This window comes from Epinephelus fuscoguttatus, linkage group LG16 (genome assembly GCF_011397635.1).
Source record: "Epinephelus fuscoguttatus linkage group LG16, E.fuscoguttatus.final_Chr_v1".
NCBI lineage: Eukaryota > Metazoa > Chordata > Actinopteri > Perciformes > Serranidae > Epinephelus > Epinephelus fuscoguttatus.
In genome coordinates this window covers 1034603-1050701 of record NC_064767.1, presented here as the reverse complement: position 1 = coordinate 1050701, position 16099 = coordinate 1034603, and the positions used below count along the sequence as shown (strand labels likewise).

General features: G+C 41.2%; 1 protein-coding gene across 4 annotated transcripts in view; it reads right to left on the bottom strand.

The window, feature by feature from the left end:
* The window catches only part of LOC125903025 (NLR family CARD domain-containing protein 3-like), a 73175-nt gene that overhangs the window by 3692 nt on the left and 53384 nt on the right, over nucleotides 1-16099 (bottom strand). The window contains exons 1-4 of one of the 4 annotated variants that reach the window (XM_049599611.1): nucleotides 9592-9686; nucleotides 3825-3880; nucleotides 3625-3654; nucleotides 3000-3137 (exon numbers count right to left, since the gene is read on the bottom strand). In XM_049599611.1, coding sequence (XP_049455568.1) covers nucleotides 3000-3137; nucleotides 3625-3632 — 146 coding nt within the window. In that variant the 5' untranslated portion in view covers nucleotides 3633-3654; nucleotides 3825-3880; nucleotides 9592-9686. Of the gene's footprint in view, nucleotides 1-2999; nucleotides 3138-3624; nucleotides 3655-3824; nucleotides 3881-9591; nucleotides 9687-16099 lie in introns of those variants that run through there. The other 3 variants (XM_049599610.1, XM_049599613.1, XM_049599612.1) reach the window with 3 other exon arrangements.

Sequence of the window (16099 nt, the reverse complement as noted above, 5' to 3'; positions counted from 1 at the left end):
TTGTGAACGGTAGCTTTTATATGATATTGGTGATGATTTGTGGCCTCTGCCTTCTTTCTGTTGGCTGAGTAGAACTCAAATGTTACTCAGCAGGATATTAGGCAAGAGGACACACAAGTTGAAACAGTATTTTGGGGGGTTTAAATTACTAGTGACCTACAGCACATAATGACATAGCCACTGAATGACAGGTTATTGAAGCTACTTTGTTTAATAAATCAAATATGAATCAAACTAAAGGAAGCTACAGTCATGGCCAAGTCAAATGTGCCTTACCTGTTTGAATGATGTTTTTATATTTCATTTTAAGCTGAGCCAAGTGTGTTTTTCCCCTGTGAGATTGAACCTACATGAAAATCAGATTTTATTCAAAACCACTTTTTCACCTGTAAGCTATGATTTTAATTAAGTGTGGTTAAATGTTGAATTAGGGCGGCATGGTGGTGTGGTGGTTAGCACTCTCGCCTCACAGCAAGAGGGTTGCTGGTTCGATCCCTGGTGTGGGAGCCCTTCTGTGCGGAGTTTGCATGTTCTCCCCGTGTTAGCGTGGGTTCTCTCCGGGCACTCCGGCTTCCTCCCACAGTCCAAAGACATGCAGATTGGGGACTAGGTTAATTGATAACTCTAAATTGTCCGTAGGTGTGAATGTGAGTGTGAATGGTTGTCTGTCTCTATGTGTCAGCCCTGTGATAGTCTGGTGACCTGTCCAGGGTGAACCCTGCTTCTCGCCCAATGTCAGCTGGGATAGGCTCCACCCCCCCGCGACCCTCAAGAGGATGAAGCGGTTAGAAGATGAATGAATGAATGAATGAAATGTTAAATGAATGAACTGGTGCATTCAAACATACGCGTTGACTCGGGCAGCAGTTTTCTCCCATGATGCCTCTCTCCATTCATGAGCACCTCCAATTCCACAGGTGTAAAATAAGTTGATCGCGTTTTCTCTCCGGTTGCCATGGTGACCCGAGGTATCGGGGCTCCACTGATGATGGCTTTTTATTGTGGTTGTGCACGTGCTTAACTCAAGGTGTACCTACTCAGAGTTGACTGAACTAATTCAAATCAGCTGTTCTGGAACCGGATACTCAGAGTTTCCCAGCTCAGGGTAAGTCAAGTCAGAGTTTAGGATCAGACTCAGTTTGTTGAACCTCCTACCTGGAATACCCCTCTGATGTGACACTTGTTTGTATTTGGTCTGTGATTGTTAAAGCAGTGTGTTGTTAGTCAGATGTGTTCAGACTTTACACTGTTGACCTGCCACATCACTTCAAACTGAGGTTTGGTTTAGGCCACAGCACACCTGAGGAGACCTCCTCAACTAGTCCCCAGTGCACTGCAGAGTTAGGGTTAGGTCCAGAGGGGTACTTCCTGTCTGTCATCAACCCTAATTTAGTTTTCCAGCTCCACTTCTCTTCTTTGTTCTCCACACTGACTCCCAGCCTCAGCTCACATCCAGCTCAGGACTCTGGTGCTGGTCTACAGGGAAGTGAGGGGACCAGGGGCCTCATGTACAAAGACTTGCGTGGATTTCCTACTGAAACGTGGCGTACGTTTAAATCCAGAAAACGTCGTATGCACAAAAACATCCAGATGTATGAATCTGTGCAAGGATTCATACAGGATTGAGTAAAGAAAAAGAAAAACTTCACAGAATGCAAATTGGAGACGCGACTCACTGAAGTGGAGGTGCACAAAAAATGTACTTTTTGGCACGCTGTCCTCCGGCATCAATACAAAACGCAAGAGGAGTGAGTGGGAGAGTGTGTGCGAGGCTGTCAATGCTGTGGGGTCAGAAAAGCGCACACACGCAGAACTAAAAATGAAGTGGTCCGACATTAAGGTGGACGTGAAGCAGAGGACGGCTGCCCCCCACCAAAGTGTGGCCAAAACAGGCGGGGGGACAGGAGAGGAGGAGCTCACCCCGTCTGAACAGAGAGTTGCCGCAATTGTGGGTGACTCTGCTCTCTTAGTGGTGGTGGGAGCACATGTGGTTGACTCAGATTACCCCCAAGGTAAATACCTATACATTTGTGTAACTCATACAGGTCAGACAACAGGCTGCTCACAGCCCTATAAGATAGAGGTTCATGCGTAAATGTTGTATGTATGGTATTATTTGGTTTGAAATAAAGCTTTTGAATTTAAATTTAAACATGCCAGTATATCAAAAGTGTGTTAATTGTTCATGTGTCTCTGATGTGCACATCACTCTGAGGACTAATTGTTTTCACAAGTATTTATTACAGTTTCCCAGCATCACCTCTAAGTGTTGCCAAAGGATCAACAGCTGTAGAAACGTGCGTGTACCCTTTGTACATGAGGCCCCTGGTCCTTAATACTAAGAAGCCACAGTCAGACCCTACATTCCTCCTCTACCTCTGGACATTTGTCCACCCTGTCCCTCAGAGGACCCTGTGGTCTCTCATTTCAGTCAAGACTCCTCTCTGTTCTGGTCCCACAGTGGTGGAATGAACTTCCTGCTGAAGTCAGGACAGCAGAGTCACTGAATATCTTCCACCTCAATCTGAAAACCATCTTTCACTCTACATCTTCACACACCTGACAAGTTCTTACAAACATCTCAATGCTGTTAAAATAAAAACCTTCATCACTTGAACTGTAGCTCTCTGACACATGTTCAGTTGTTTATTTTCTGATGACATCGACCTGATGCTGTTCAGTTTGATTGAACCTGTTGTCAGTCACTGTGGACTGTAATGTCCTCTGTTCCTCACTGATTGCCTGTATTCATACAGACTGTGATGACTGTAGTTTGGACACATATCAGATCATAGAATCTCTTCATGTTTTATCCAGGAAGTGACTGATGACCTGACATGTAGTTTTAGTTTGACTCTATGGTCCTTTTCACCCAACAGGACAAAATATCAGCAGCCTCCACTGCCCACTTTTCTTTATGGAGAACTTAAATATCAGCAGCAGGAGACCAGTTATACTGGGAAGCTGTCAGCTTCATTTGACATTTAATGTCAGCTTACTGTGCAGCAGAGAGTTTTTGTCCTTTAAGATCGATGCCATGTTCATGTGACGGGTCAGACTTGGGGGACACACAGCTGGGGTCAGGGTCAGGGTCAGGTTCAGGTTCAGGTCCAGGTGAGTCTGGTCTCTGATGGATCCTAGCACACAGAGAGGAAGAGCAGCAGGGAGGGAAACTCAGTTTTTAGTCTTCAGCCTCCAGCGGCTGCTGGAGAAACTATCAGCTATCAACAGGAAAAGGATCAACACAGCAACGTTTAACTAGAACTGAATTTACTGAAGAAAATGTGTGTGAGTGCTGACAGCTGAAGATTATGGTTTAACAAGATGGAGTTATGTGTCACATAAGGGGAACTCAACACTATATTTTCTGTCACAGCTGGGATTTGAACTGATAATGTTTAATCAGTGAGGTGCACACTGCACCAAGGAAGCTAATGTCTGACACAGAGATACATGTATACTTGTCTTTATGCTGCAACAATGATTAATTCATCGTCAGTGAATCTGCAGATGATATTCTCCAAAAACAGTTTGATGTACAAATGAAAAAAAAAGATATTCAGTTGATGAACATGTTGAAGGTGAAACAGGATCAAATGTGATGTCAAGTGTTGAGTGTGATACCTTTTCATGTTGGTGATAACCTGCAGCCTCCTGATGAAGACAGACAGACAGACAGACAGACAGACAGGTTCATCATTAGACTTTAAAGTGTTTGTTGTCAGATAAACTTTGTGCTGTGGAGTCTGGATCAAAGACAGGAGGTGAACACATGAACCAACAGAGACACATTAGAGACTGGAATCAATCAAAGGTCCACTTACTCAGTTTCTTCTCATGGACTTCATCACTCTGCAGCTCTCTGCTGTCTGGACCAGGTCTGTGGACACAAAGAGTTTTCTGTTGATCTGAGTGGGACCATGTGCTCCATCAGGACTCAGACTGGAGGCAGACTGGCTCTTTAAGCCCTCTTCACACAGGAAATATGTGACACTGCTGCCGTCATGGATTTGTTCAAGTGATATTTGCTCATTGAGACAGAGGAGACGTTTACGCTGATGTTTCTTACAGCTTCATTCACACATGGCAGCACATTTATGGACAGAGACTCCATGAGAGAGAGAACAACAGTGAGTGAAATGATGTGAAGGAAGAAGAAGGTTTTCTCAGCCTCTGTTAGAGTTCATAATGTGTCCTCTTCTACACCACAGGGACACACTTCATGTTGCTTTGTCTTTGTCTGTCTTTGGGGATGACCTCACTTTTCACTTGTGTTTGAGCGACTCTGAAAAGCTCTTCAACATTTCAAATGTTCCAATGTGCTCACACATCATCCACAATCAATCCCATCAGCTCCCAGAGACTTTCTACCTTCATCTGTAGAGGAAACACTGAGAGCATCAGTCCAATCATTGATCAGTCATCACTCATTCATCCTTTACATCATTTCTCCTGGACTCAACCTCCTGATTATCACTGATGGACTCTGAGTCACGTGACGTCCACCACTAATGTCTCCTCTCAGTCAGGCTGTTGGTGGATCTGTGGCCCTCTGGTGGCACAAAGGGAAACTGCAGCATGTCACTTTGAGCTGACACACTCAGTTCACCCAAAATAATAACAGCCATCATTATTTCTGTGCTGATTGAATATGGCTGATGTGCTTTGAACACCTTCTTTATGCAGACGCTCACTTACAAACATAAAACCACTTTCTCTCTAAATGTCATCGACCAGTAAAAACTTTCATGTCCTGATGGATCATCACCAGGATCACGTTTCTGTCTCAACATGAAGATTAAAGAGGGAAATTAATTCTTTCAAAACTGAACTCAACTTTAAAATAAAGTCAGAAACACCAACATGATAAAAACTAGATCACATATTAAATTCTACTGTGGGTGGATTCGTGGCTCTGCGCTGGATTTCACTGCAGATGTTACTGAGAGGATGATTGTGGTGACTGACTGAATGGAGCACTATCATAGACAGGAAACATGGAGACTGTGAGATGTTCAACGGCTCCAGAAAAGTGAGTGGAAGTTAAAAAGAGTGGTCATGTGATCAGTGCAGGATGTTTGTGTTCACATGTGAAACTCTGCAGACAACAAACTGTGCGTTCCAGTCCCCATCCTACCATACTGTTTAGTACGCCAGAAAAGGATTTAGTGTGTCCCAATACACAGTATGTCAAATGCAGTATGCCAAAAATACCAGGATGTTCTACTCCATCCTGCCGTGTTTTACAGTTTACAATCCAGCACGCTTTTCTGTTTATTCTGACCCACAACAACTGGAGACGCTCATTTGGTAGATTTGAAAATGAAACCAAACAACACATCAAAAACATCTTCTCCTCAGAAAATGAGAAGGCTATTCACACCATGAATTTGTGCACCCTCTTTAATGTGTGTGTATGAATCAATATTGTCTTCTGGCTCTGTAGCTGTGGATGATAGAGGCGTTAGCTTTGTCTCCATGGTAACGGGTATAGAAGCAGGAGGGTCAAAGTTCAGGGCGTCCTGTTATGAGACAGTAGTCTGTCCTGATTGTGTGCAGACTGCATGGAACAGGAGGTACTTTTTAAGGGCAGCTGCAGGACCTACTAAAAGTAGAAAGGATGTGATTCGGAGCGCACCCAAAGTTTCCTCTGAACAAAAAGGATCCAAAGTGTCCGTGCGTCATGACGCGGAGAGCTCTACGTGTGAAGGAGATGAAAATACTGAATGTGATTGGCCATGTGATCGTCTCAGCCTCTATGATATAACCTCTCTGATCCCAGCACGCGCCCAAGTGCGCCACAGGTGCGTAAAAGAGGAAATGAACCCAAAGAAAAGAGCATGGATACCAAGAGGCGAAGCGCCGTTGAATTTTTGCCAACAGCCACTAGGGGCGCTGCCGCCATTTTGGACTGTTGCGCCCAGACAACATGCAAGATGTCAAGGAGAGAGGAGAAAAAAAGTAAAAGAAAACAGTGTAGTGCAATTAACTGCAACATCTATCAGTGGAACACCCCGCACCTGGCCTTCCACCGTTTCCCGAAGAACTCCTGAGGTGTACGTTTTAAAGTGTTTTAATATCAATTTAATATGCCAGTTTTGGAGGGAAGATAACGCTTGCAAAACTGCACTTGTCAATGCACTGAAACAGGAGATAGTAATCACATTATTTTTATTCACATGGATGAGCTTTTATTTGTTATAATGCTTTGGTTTAACATAAAATGTTAGAAGACAAAGCAATCGATGAAAAAGAGTTTATCATTAAAATATACATATTATTATTTTATTATTACTATCCCCTATGAAAGAACAATCAGCACTTTGCATACTGTACATAGTACTGTTTATTATATATATATATATATATATATATATATATATATACAGTACAGGCCAAAAGTTTGGACACACCTTCTCATTCAATGCGTTTTCTTTATTTTCATGACTATTTACATTGTAGATTCTCACTGAAGGCATCAAAACTATGAATGAACACATGTGGAGTTATGTACTTAAAAAAAGGTGAAATAACTGAAAACATGTTTTATATTCTAGTTTCTTCAAAATAGCCACCCTTTGCTCTGATTACTGCTTTGCACACTCTTGGCATTCTCTCCATGAGCTTCAAGAGGTAGTCACCTGAAATGGTTTTCCAACAGTCTTGAAGGAGTTCCCAGAGGTGTTTAGCACTTGTTGGCCCCTTTGCCTTCACTCTGCGGTCCAGCTCACCCCAAACCATCTCCATTGGGTTCAGGTCCGGTGACTGTGGAGGCCAGGTCATCTGCCGCAGCACTCCATCACTCTCCTTCTTGGTCAAATAGCCCTTACACAGCCTGGAGGTGTGTTTGGGGTCATTGTCCTGTTGAAAAATAAATGATGGTCCAACTAAACGCAAACCGGATGGGATGGCATGTCGCTGCAGGATGCTGTGGTAGCCATGCTGGTTCAGTGTGCCTTCAATTTTGAATAAATCCCCAACAGTGTCACCAGCAAAACACCCCACACCATCACACCTCCTCCTCCATGCTTCACAGTGGGAACCAGGCATGTGGAATCCATCCGTTCACCTTTTCTGCGTCTCACAAAGACACGGCGGTTGGAACCAAAGATCTCAAATTTGGACTCATCAGACCAAAGCACAGATTTCCACTGGTCTAATGTCCATTCCTTGTGTTTCTTGGCCCAAACAAATCTCTTCTGCTTGTTGCCTCTCCTTAGCAGTGGTTTCCTAGCAGCTATTTGACCATGAAGGCCTGATTCGCGCAGTCTCCTCTTAACAGTTGTTCTAGAGATGGGTCTGCTGCTAGAACTCTGTGTGGCATTCATCTGGTCTCTGATCTGAGCTGCTGTTAACTTGCCATTTCTGAGGCTGGTGACTCGGATGAACTTATCCTCAGAAGCAGAGGTGACTCTTGGTCTTCCTTTCCTGGTCGGTCCTCATGTGTGCCAGTTTCGTTGTAGCGCTTGATCGCTAGTGCGACTCCACTTGGGGACACATTTAAAGTTTTTGCAATTTTCCGGACTGACTGACCTTCATTTCTTAAAGTAATGATGGCCACTCGTTTTTCTTTAGTTAGCTGATTGGTTCTTGCCATAATATGAATTTTAACAGTTGTCCAATAGGGCTGTCGGCTGTGTATTAACCTGACTTCTGCACAACACAACTGATGGTCCCAACCCCATTGATAAAGCAAGAAATTCCACTAATTAACCCTGATAAGGCACACCTGTGAAGTGGAAACCATTTCAGGTGACTACCTCTTGAAGCTCATGGAGAGAATGCCAAGAGTGTGCAAAGCAGTAATCAGAGCAAAGGGTGGCTATTTTGAAGAAACTAGAATATAAAACATGTTTTCAGTTATTTCACCTTTTTTGTTAAGTACATAACTCCACATGTGTTCATTCATAGTTTTGATGCCTTCAGTGAGAATCTACAATGTAAATAGTCATGAAAATAAAGAAAACGCATTGAATGAGAAGGTGTGTCCAAACTTTTGGCCTGTACTGTACATATATGTATATATATGTATATATATATATATATATATATGTATATATATATATATATATATATATATATATATACATATATGGCCTCTTGGACAATTTATATCAGAACTGATTGCTGCTTTAGCATTAAAATATATCATATTAAAATAGCCTATATTATTATTATTATTATTATTATTATTATTATTACTGTCCCTTTACTGTACAAACTGTAAGTAAATCTTTATTCCTGACTATGTGACATCGCCATTAATGTGTTTCTAGTTAAAATATAGATTTTTTTTTTTATTATTTTTTATTTTTTGGTAGATTGGCTTATGGGGTGATTTTGAAGGAGTAATTAAGTTAATCTTCTCATAGGTGGATGTAATATGCAGAGATGCCATCTAGGCCGTTTTTCTTTGTTTCGTTTTTTTTAAAGTCTATATTTTGCTTTACAAAAACGTGAAAAAGCAGCTGTGACCAAGCTATCACGAGGTGAGTAGCATTGTAAGCATAATTAATAGCGATATACTTCAGTTTGTCTGTGTGTCTTTGTATGCAAGCGGGTCTGCTGACAGTCCAAAATGGCGGCGGTAGGACGAAACCATGGGCGAGTCTGTTGCTATGGGGCGTTCTATTGAGCTTCACCTCTTGGTATCCATGCCCTTTGACTAAAGCTCTTGGATACCAAGAGGCGAGGCAAAATCACCCCATAAGCCACTCTACAAAAAAAAAAAAAAAAAAATCTATATTTTAACTAGAAACACATTAATAGCGACGTCACATAGTCAGGAATAAAGATTTATTTACAGTTTGTACAGTAAGGAGACAGTAATAATAATAATAAGGCTATTTTAATATGATATATTTTAATGCTAAAGCAGCAATCAGTTCTGATATAAATGGTCCGAGAGGCCATATATATATATATATATATATATATATATATACATATATGTATATATATAAAATACCTGATATACAAAACAAAACTGGCATATTAAATTGATATTAAAACACTTTAAAACTTACACCTCAGGAGTTCTTCGGGAAACGGTGGAAGGCCAGGTGCGGGGTGTTCCACTGATAGTTGTTGCAGTTAATTGCACTACACTGTTTTCTTTTACTTTTTTTCTCCTCTCTCCTTGACATCTTGCATGTTGTCTGGGCGCAACAGTCCAAAATGGCGACAGCGCCCCTAGTGGCTGTTGGCAAAAATTCAACGGAGCTTCGCCTCTTGGTATCCATGCTCTTTGCCCAAGGTGCGTTTTGCGCGCTCTCGACTCCAACGCACTGAACAGGAAGGACTGCGACCTGCACGCGCCGTCCCCGTGCACATGCGTGGACCTCTAACTTTTCTTTCAGAGTGTAAATAGTTGGTGACAAACTGAGAGAGTAAGAAGTGAAGAGTGTTAAAGTCCGGACTGAAGAGTTTGTGTTCTTCTTCAGAGGGTTTGGAGGGACGTGTCTGTCCGGTCCTCACTGATCCTCCTCTCATGGTGGAAACTGAACTCCACTTTAACAAGTTTCTACAGGAAGTGAACTAACAAAGAGTCATTCAAGAGTCACACAGTGAAAAGTGTCAAAGCTTACAAACCTTTAGATGGAGACAAGAAGCTGCGACACGACGACGAGCACACAAAATGAAACTAAAGTGTCAACAGGAAGGAAGGGGCGGTAACGGACAGGTGCTCTCACATCAGTCTCATTCTTCACTCACTCACTACAAGATATGATCTCCTACACACAAGACATTATCCTGACTGAGGACATATTATCTTCTACATACCAGATCATGTCTCCTAACATGTGTTCACTATCTCCTAACCTTATGCACACCCACTTCAGCACTGAGATATTATCTCCTACGTAGGAGATGTTGCTTTTAAAGTCACATGATGTTGAACTTGTGTTTGAGGAGAGACTCCTTCAGTGTGAACAGGAAGTGCACAAAGTTCTGTTAGAAAACAAGCAGAGCTCCATCTAAGAATCTGTTTCCATTCTTACTGTCTGCTGACTGTTGGTAATGACTTCATTCAACATGTTGCATCAGTCATGTGAGGGTGAACACGTGCACATCAACACCACCACTGTGAATAGTGGGAGAAAAGGAGGCAGCCACTTCCATCAGCTGAGAACTGGCTGTAAAGATCCTGCCGACACATTGGAATGATCCAGAGGAAACAAACAGCCTCTGGACTTTAATTTAGAGTCACAACAGTCGCTGCTTCACACATCTATCAGTGTATAAAACAGCTCATCAGTGTGTAGGAGAAGCACAACGTAAACAATGTTTAAAAAAGTATTGTGAATTTTTTAACGTCACCTTTTACCACATTTACAGCAATATTTGTTAACTTAGAAATATATTAAATAGTTAAATCTAAATATTAAATGTAGCACCTAAATGTTAAATGTTAAATCTTAATATTAAATCTAAATCTAAATCCAAATGTTAAATCTAAATGCTCAATCTAAATCTAAATATTAAATGTAGCACCTAAATGTTAAATGTTAAATCTAAATATTAAATCTAAATATAAATCTAAATGCTAAATCTAAATCTAAATATTAAATCTAAATCTAAATGTTAAATCAAAATACTAAATGTAAATATAAATCTAAATGTTAAATGTTAAATCTAAATGTTCTGGGTGAAACTAAATATTTAGCTAATATGCAAATTCACACTGCCGGTCAGAGGAAGTACCAAAATAAAAGCTCGAGATGGTCAGACTGTGTTCATAGAATCAAATAACGAATTAAAACCAACTTATCGGGGGAAATGAACACTTGAACATACATTAGCGTGATAATAACTACCTAAAATAACAAGAAACATGTTTGGAGAAATTTTATTTGACGTGTACTTTGAGTTGTTAGTATCCCTTCGGAGGGATTAACAACCTAAGCTAAGATAACAACCGTTAGCTCTTAGACCCGTTAGCACTGTCTGTAATGACTCATTAACTCTTAAACAGTCCGTGAAAAAAATATTTTTTTCCAGCGGATGTCTTAGTTACAACATGATTGAGCTAGCAAAGCAGTTTTGTGTTGCGATGTGTGGTATTTATTCAGTTTTGGCAAATCACGATGTCTAGAAAGCATCAGCGGCTGCAGCAGCAGCAAAGCTAACATCAGGACGTCATCTGTTAAATGTCTCCCATTGTCGGATACGACATGAAACTACTCCAGTTAGCTCAATCATGTTGTAACTAAGACATCCGCTGGGGAAAAAAAAAAAAAATTTCACGGACCGTATAGAGTTTATGAGCCATTACAGACACCGCTAACGGAGCTAACAGCTAACGGTTAGCCCCGCTAATCTACGATAACAATGTTATTAATTTCAGAACGTGATAGTAATGTTTGTTCAATCATTGTGGTTATAGACTTCACAAACACCAGATTAGTCTAAACGGTGATACAGTGACGTGAAAAATGTGAGATATGCATATATATGTAGCTAAACTCCGCTGGTTTTCTACCCGGAAGTATTTGTAAACAACAAGGTGATTCCCTCCGAAGGGACACTAACAACTCAAAGTACACATCAAATAAAATTTCTCCAAACACGTTTCTTGTTATTTTAGGTAGTTATTATCACGCTAATGTATGTTCAAGTGTCCATTTCCCCCGATAAGTTGGTTTTAATTCATTATTTGATTCTATAAACACAGTCTGACCATCTCGAGCTTTTATTGTGGTACTTCCGGTGACTGGCAGTGTGAATTTGCATATTAGCTAAATATTTAGTTTCACCCAGAACATTTAGATTTAACATTTAACATTTAGATTTATATTTAGCATTTAGATTTAACATTTATATTTATATTTAGCATTTAGATTTAGATTTATATTTAGCATTTAGATTTAACATTTAACATTTAGATTTATATTTAGCATTTAGATTTAACATTTATATTTATACTTAATATTTAGATTTAACATTTATATTTATATTTAGCATTTAGATTTAGATTTAGATTTAGCATTTAGATTTAACATTTAGATTTAGATTTAGATTTAATATTTAGATTTAACTATTTAATATATTTCTAAGTTAACAAATATTGCTGTAAATGTGGTAAAAGGTGACGTTAAAAAAATCACAACACTTTTTTAAACATTGTTTGAAGCAAAATGTGGCAAAATGTTATTTTCAGCGTGAGCCACTTTACAAACGGCACCCCATAGAAAACAACTTCCTGAAGAACACCAAGTATTTAGGAGTTTTACTTCAGTCAAAGTACTTATACCTGAGAGTTTGAACAAAGTACTGTTGTATTATCACAAGTATGAAGAGTAAAAGTACTCCCTGTTCTCTTATTAGATATGATTGACTTCTGCTTACTGATGTAGTTACATCTGAATGTTGTAGCTGCTGCAGATGGAGCTAACGCTAACTACTTCTACTGTTTGCTAGTTGAATCAGCAGTAATGCATCATAGTTTATATAGAGTGTGAAATCTTAAAGGCCCTGCACACCTGTAGTCCACCTACACAGGTGAGTTCACTTCTGTTGCCTTGTTAGTGCCCAGCTTGATTAACAGCTCTCTCACCTTCCATCTGTAAAGTGACTGAAGCTGTCAGATAAATGTAGTGCAGTAAAAGTACCACATGTTCCTCTGAGATGTAGTGAAGAAAAAGTACCACATGTTCCTCTGAGATGTAGTGCAGTAAAAGTACAACATGTTTCTCTGACATGTAGTGCAGTAAAAGTACCACATGTTCCTCTGAGATGTATTGCAGTAAAAGTACCACATGTTCCTCTGAGATGTAGTGCAGTAAAAGTACCACATGTTCCTCTGAGATGTAGTGCAGTAAAAGTACCACATGTTCCTCTGAGATGGAGTGCAGTAAAAGTACAACATGTTCCTCTGAGATGGAGTGCAGTAAAAGTACAACATGTACCATCAATCAATCAATCAATTTTATTTATAAAGCCCAATATCACAAATCACAATTTGCCTCACAGGGCTTTACAGAATACGACATCCCTCTGTCCTTATGACCCTCACAGCTGATCAGGAAAAACTCCCCAAAAACAGTAGAAACCTCAGGAAGAGCAACTGAGGAGGGATCCCTCTTCCAGGACGGACAGACGTGCAATAGATGTCGTACAGAACAGATCAACATGATAAATTAACAGTAATCCGTGTGACACAATGAGACGGAAAGAGAGACTTTCTTATACTATATAGATACTTAGTTATACATAGTTATATGTAGACAATAGACAATTTTACTAGAGAAAACAAACCCTGTTGCAGTCTCCATCTGCACTTTCTACACTTTTTGAGATGCCCTGTCAAATACTGTCATTATTTTATTCCTGTGTGCAGGTCTTTCCCTGCCCATCAATTGTTGTTGACCCACAGTAAGCATCCAGACTAGACTAATTTGCCAATTCATCATGGTACAGCTTTTGTGCTGTCCTCTTATTTTAAAGAACCAATACAGAATGGCAACCATAGTACAAATACTACAAATACTTAGAAACACTTTTTTATTGTACTGGATCAAATTTTCCCATGTCATTCTTTTATGCTGGACTGCAGCAGCCATACATTAGGTTTTAACCTAGTCTTGATTCCATCCTTGAATTTTTTTTCAAAATGCTGAATACTCAGGCCTCTGTGCCATGGCCTCTTCCTCTACTTTTCGCCTTCGGCCTCTTTGATCCATGTTTGCAAATTGCAGCACAGAGGTGGCATCTTTTATAGGTGGATAAGGACTGATTGCTTATCGAAGAGTTGTGCAAAGTAGTTTCACACAGGTGCATTAGAGATTTCTAATTATGCGAGTGATTACTATCAGATGGGAACAAACACAGTTTTTCCTTTTGTTTAACACTGTTATCCGATAGTGTTTTGGGTCTTTCTGTAAGATCTGTGCTAACTGTGTTGAAAAAGGGTGTGACCTCAGCTGTGCTAAGAAGATGATGATGAAGTATCTGTCATGGAGACAGCAAGTCACTCAACTTGCAGCAAAGACGGGCAACTAAACACAGACAGACAACTGACATTACAACCAGCAACACAAATGGGCAACTGAAAACTTAACTCACAACATAAACAGGCAATTAAAAAATGCATGCAGACAAATAGCAACAAAATCAGCAACAAAGAAGGGCAACTTGCGACAAAGAGAGGCAACTAGCAACACAATTGCCAATGTAGATGGGCAACTAAAAAACCAGAGAACCAGACACAGGTGTGTGTGTGTGTGTGTGTGTGTGTGTGTGTGTGTGTGTGTGTGTGTACCTGTGCGATATGAGGTCAGCTCCTTCCCGCTCAGACTGTTGATGATGTTGCTCACAGCGACGGTGGCGTGCAGCCCGGCGTGGTACGCCATCTTGGGCTCGTTGACATTGGCGCAGTCGCCCACAGCAAAGACATTAGAGAAACCTTCAACCTGCAGGTGATCGTTCACCTTCAAAGCTCCGTTATCAGCCAGGCAGCCCACTGTCAACACAACACATCAACTGATCAATCAGCTGATCAATCAGCTGATCAATCAACCGATCAATCAACCGCTTACCCGATATTTATTTGAGGCTGTTTATTAACAGATTTATGAATCAATCACAAACAGCTGTTTTTATGTGATGTAGATTATTTATGTCGGACCTGACGGTGGCGCTACAGTTCACATCATCATGACATCATCCTCACAGGATCATGAAGATCCTCAGATGACGTCTGACTGATTGAAACTGATGGACAGAAAAAATAAACAAACACTGACCTCTAGTGGACAACGCACCAAACTGCATGAGTAACAGTACTTGTACTGAGAGTAACAGAGTACTTGTACTCACAGAAGCTCGAGGCGTAGGCGGCAGAGTTGACCCTGAGCCCGGTGCAGCAGATGATCAGATCTGTGGTCAGCGTGTCTCCTCGCTCTGTCCTCACCTCCGTGTTCCTCTGAGTCACGTTTAGTTGCAGCTGCGACAGGTTGGCAACTTTGTCACCTGAAACACAGACTCAGCAGGTTAATGAACCTGACACACACACACACACACACACACACACACACACCTATCTCACCTGTCCACAGGTAAACATCAGGTCTCCATACCCAGCAGCAGCTCCACCCCTTTCTCCAGCAGAACCTCCTTCGCCTGCTGCCTGACGCTGGGCAGCAACTGTGGGTCGGCCAGCACCGTTCGGGAGTGGATCAGAACCACCTGGACACCAGAGGGCAACTTTAGACAGGTGTACCAAGTCCGACAACATGAGCAACTAACAAGCAACTAATAACAAAGAACAACCTGAAACACAGAGAGGTAACTTATGACACAGTACAGCCTGAACACTTGAGACAGGTATATCAACAACATAGGAAACAAATGGGTAACTATTAACAAAGAAAGGCAACTATGACACAGACAGGCAACTGATAACACAAAAAGGGAACTAGTTACACAAAACCACCTGAACACCAGAGGCAACTTGAGACAGGTATTTCTATTTCTCCTGTTTTAGCTTCTCTGCACTGGCTCCCTGTAAAATCCAGAATTGAATTTAAAATCCTACTGTTAACTTATAAAGCTCTAAATGGTCAAGCTCCGTCATATCTTAGAGAGCTCATAGTGCCATATTATCCCACCAGAACACTGCGCTCTGAGAACGCAGGGTTACTCGTGGTCCCTAAAGTCTCCAAAAGTAGATCAGGAGCCAGAGCCTTCAGCTATCAGGCTCCTCTCCTGTGGAATCATCTTCCTGTTACGGTCCGGGAGGCAGACACCGTCTCCACATTTAAGACTAGACTTAAGACTTTCCTCTTTGATAAAGCTTATAGTTAGGGCTGGCTCAGGCTTGCCCTGTACCAGCCCCTAGTTAGGCTGACTTAGGCCTAGTCTGCTGGAGGACCCCCCTATAATACACCGGGCACCCTCTCTCTCTCTCTCTCTCTCTCTCTCTCTCTGTCTCATGTTTTCAAATTCAGGGTGTATTTGTATTATTGTGGGAAAGTGTTCATTTCTCAGAGCCTGGTATTTGGGGCATGAGGTGAGGAAGTGTAGCTCTGACTCGACCTCTTGTCTGTCACAGTGGGAGCAGAGTCTCTCCTCCTCTGGCAGCCAGCTCTGTCTGTGCCGA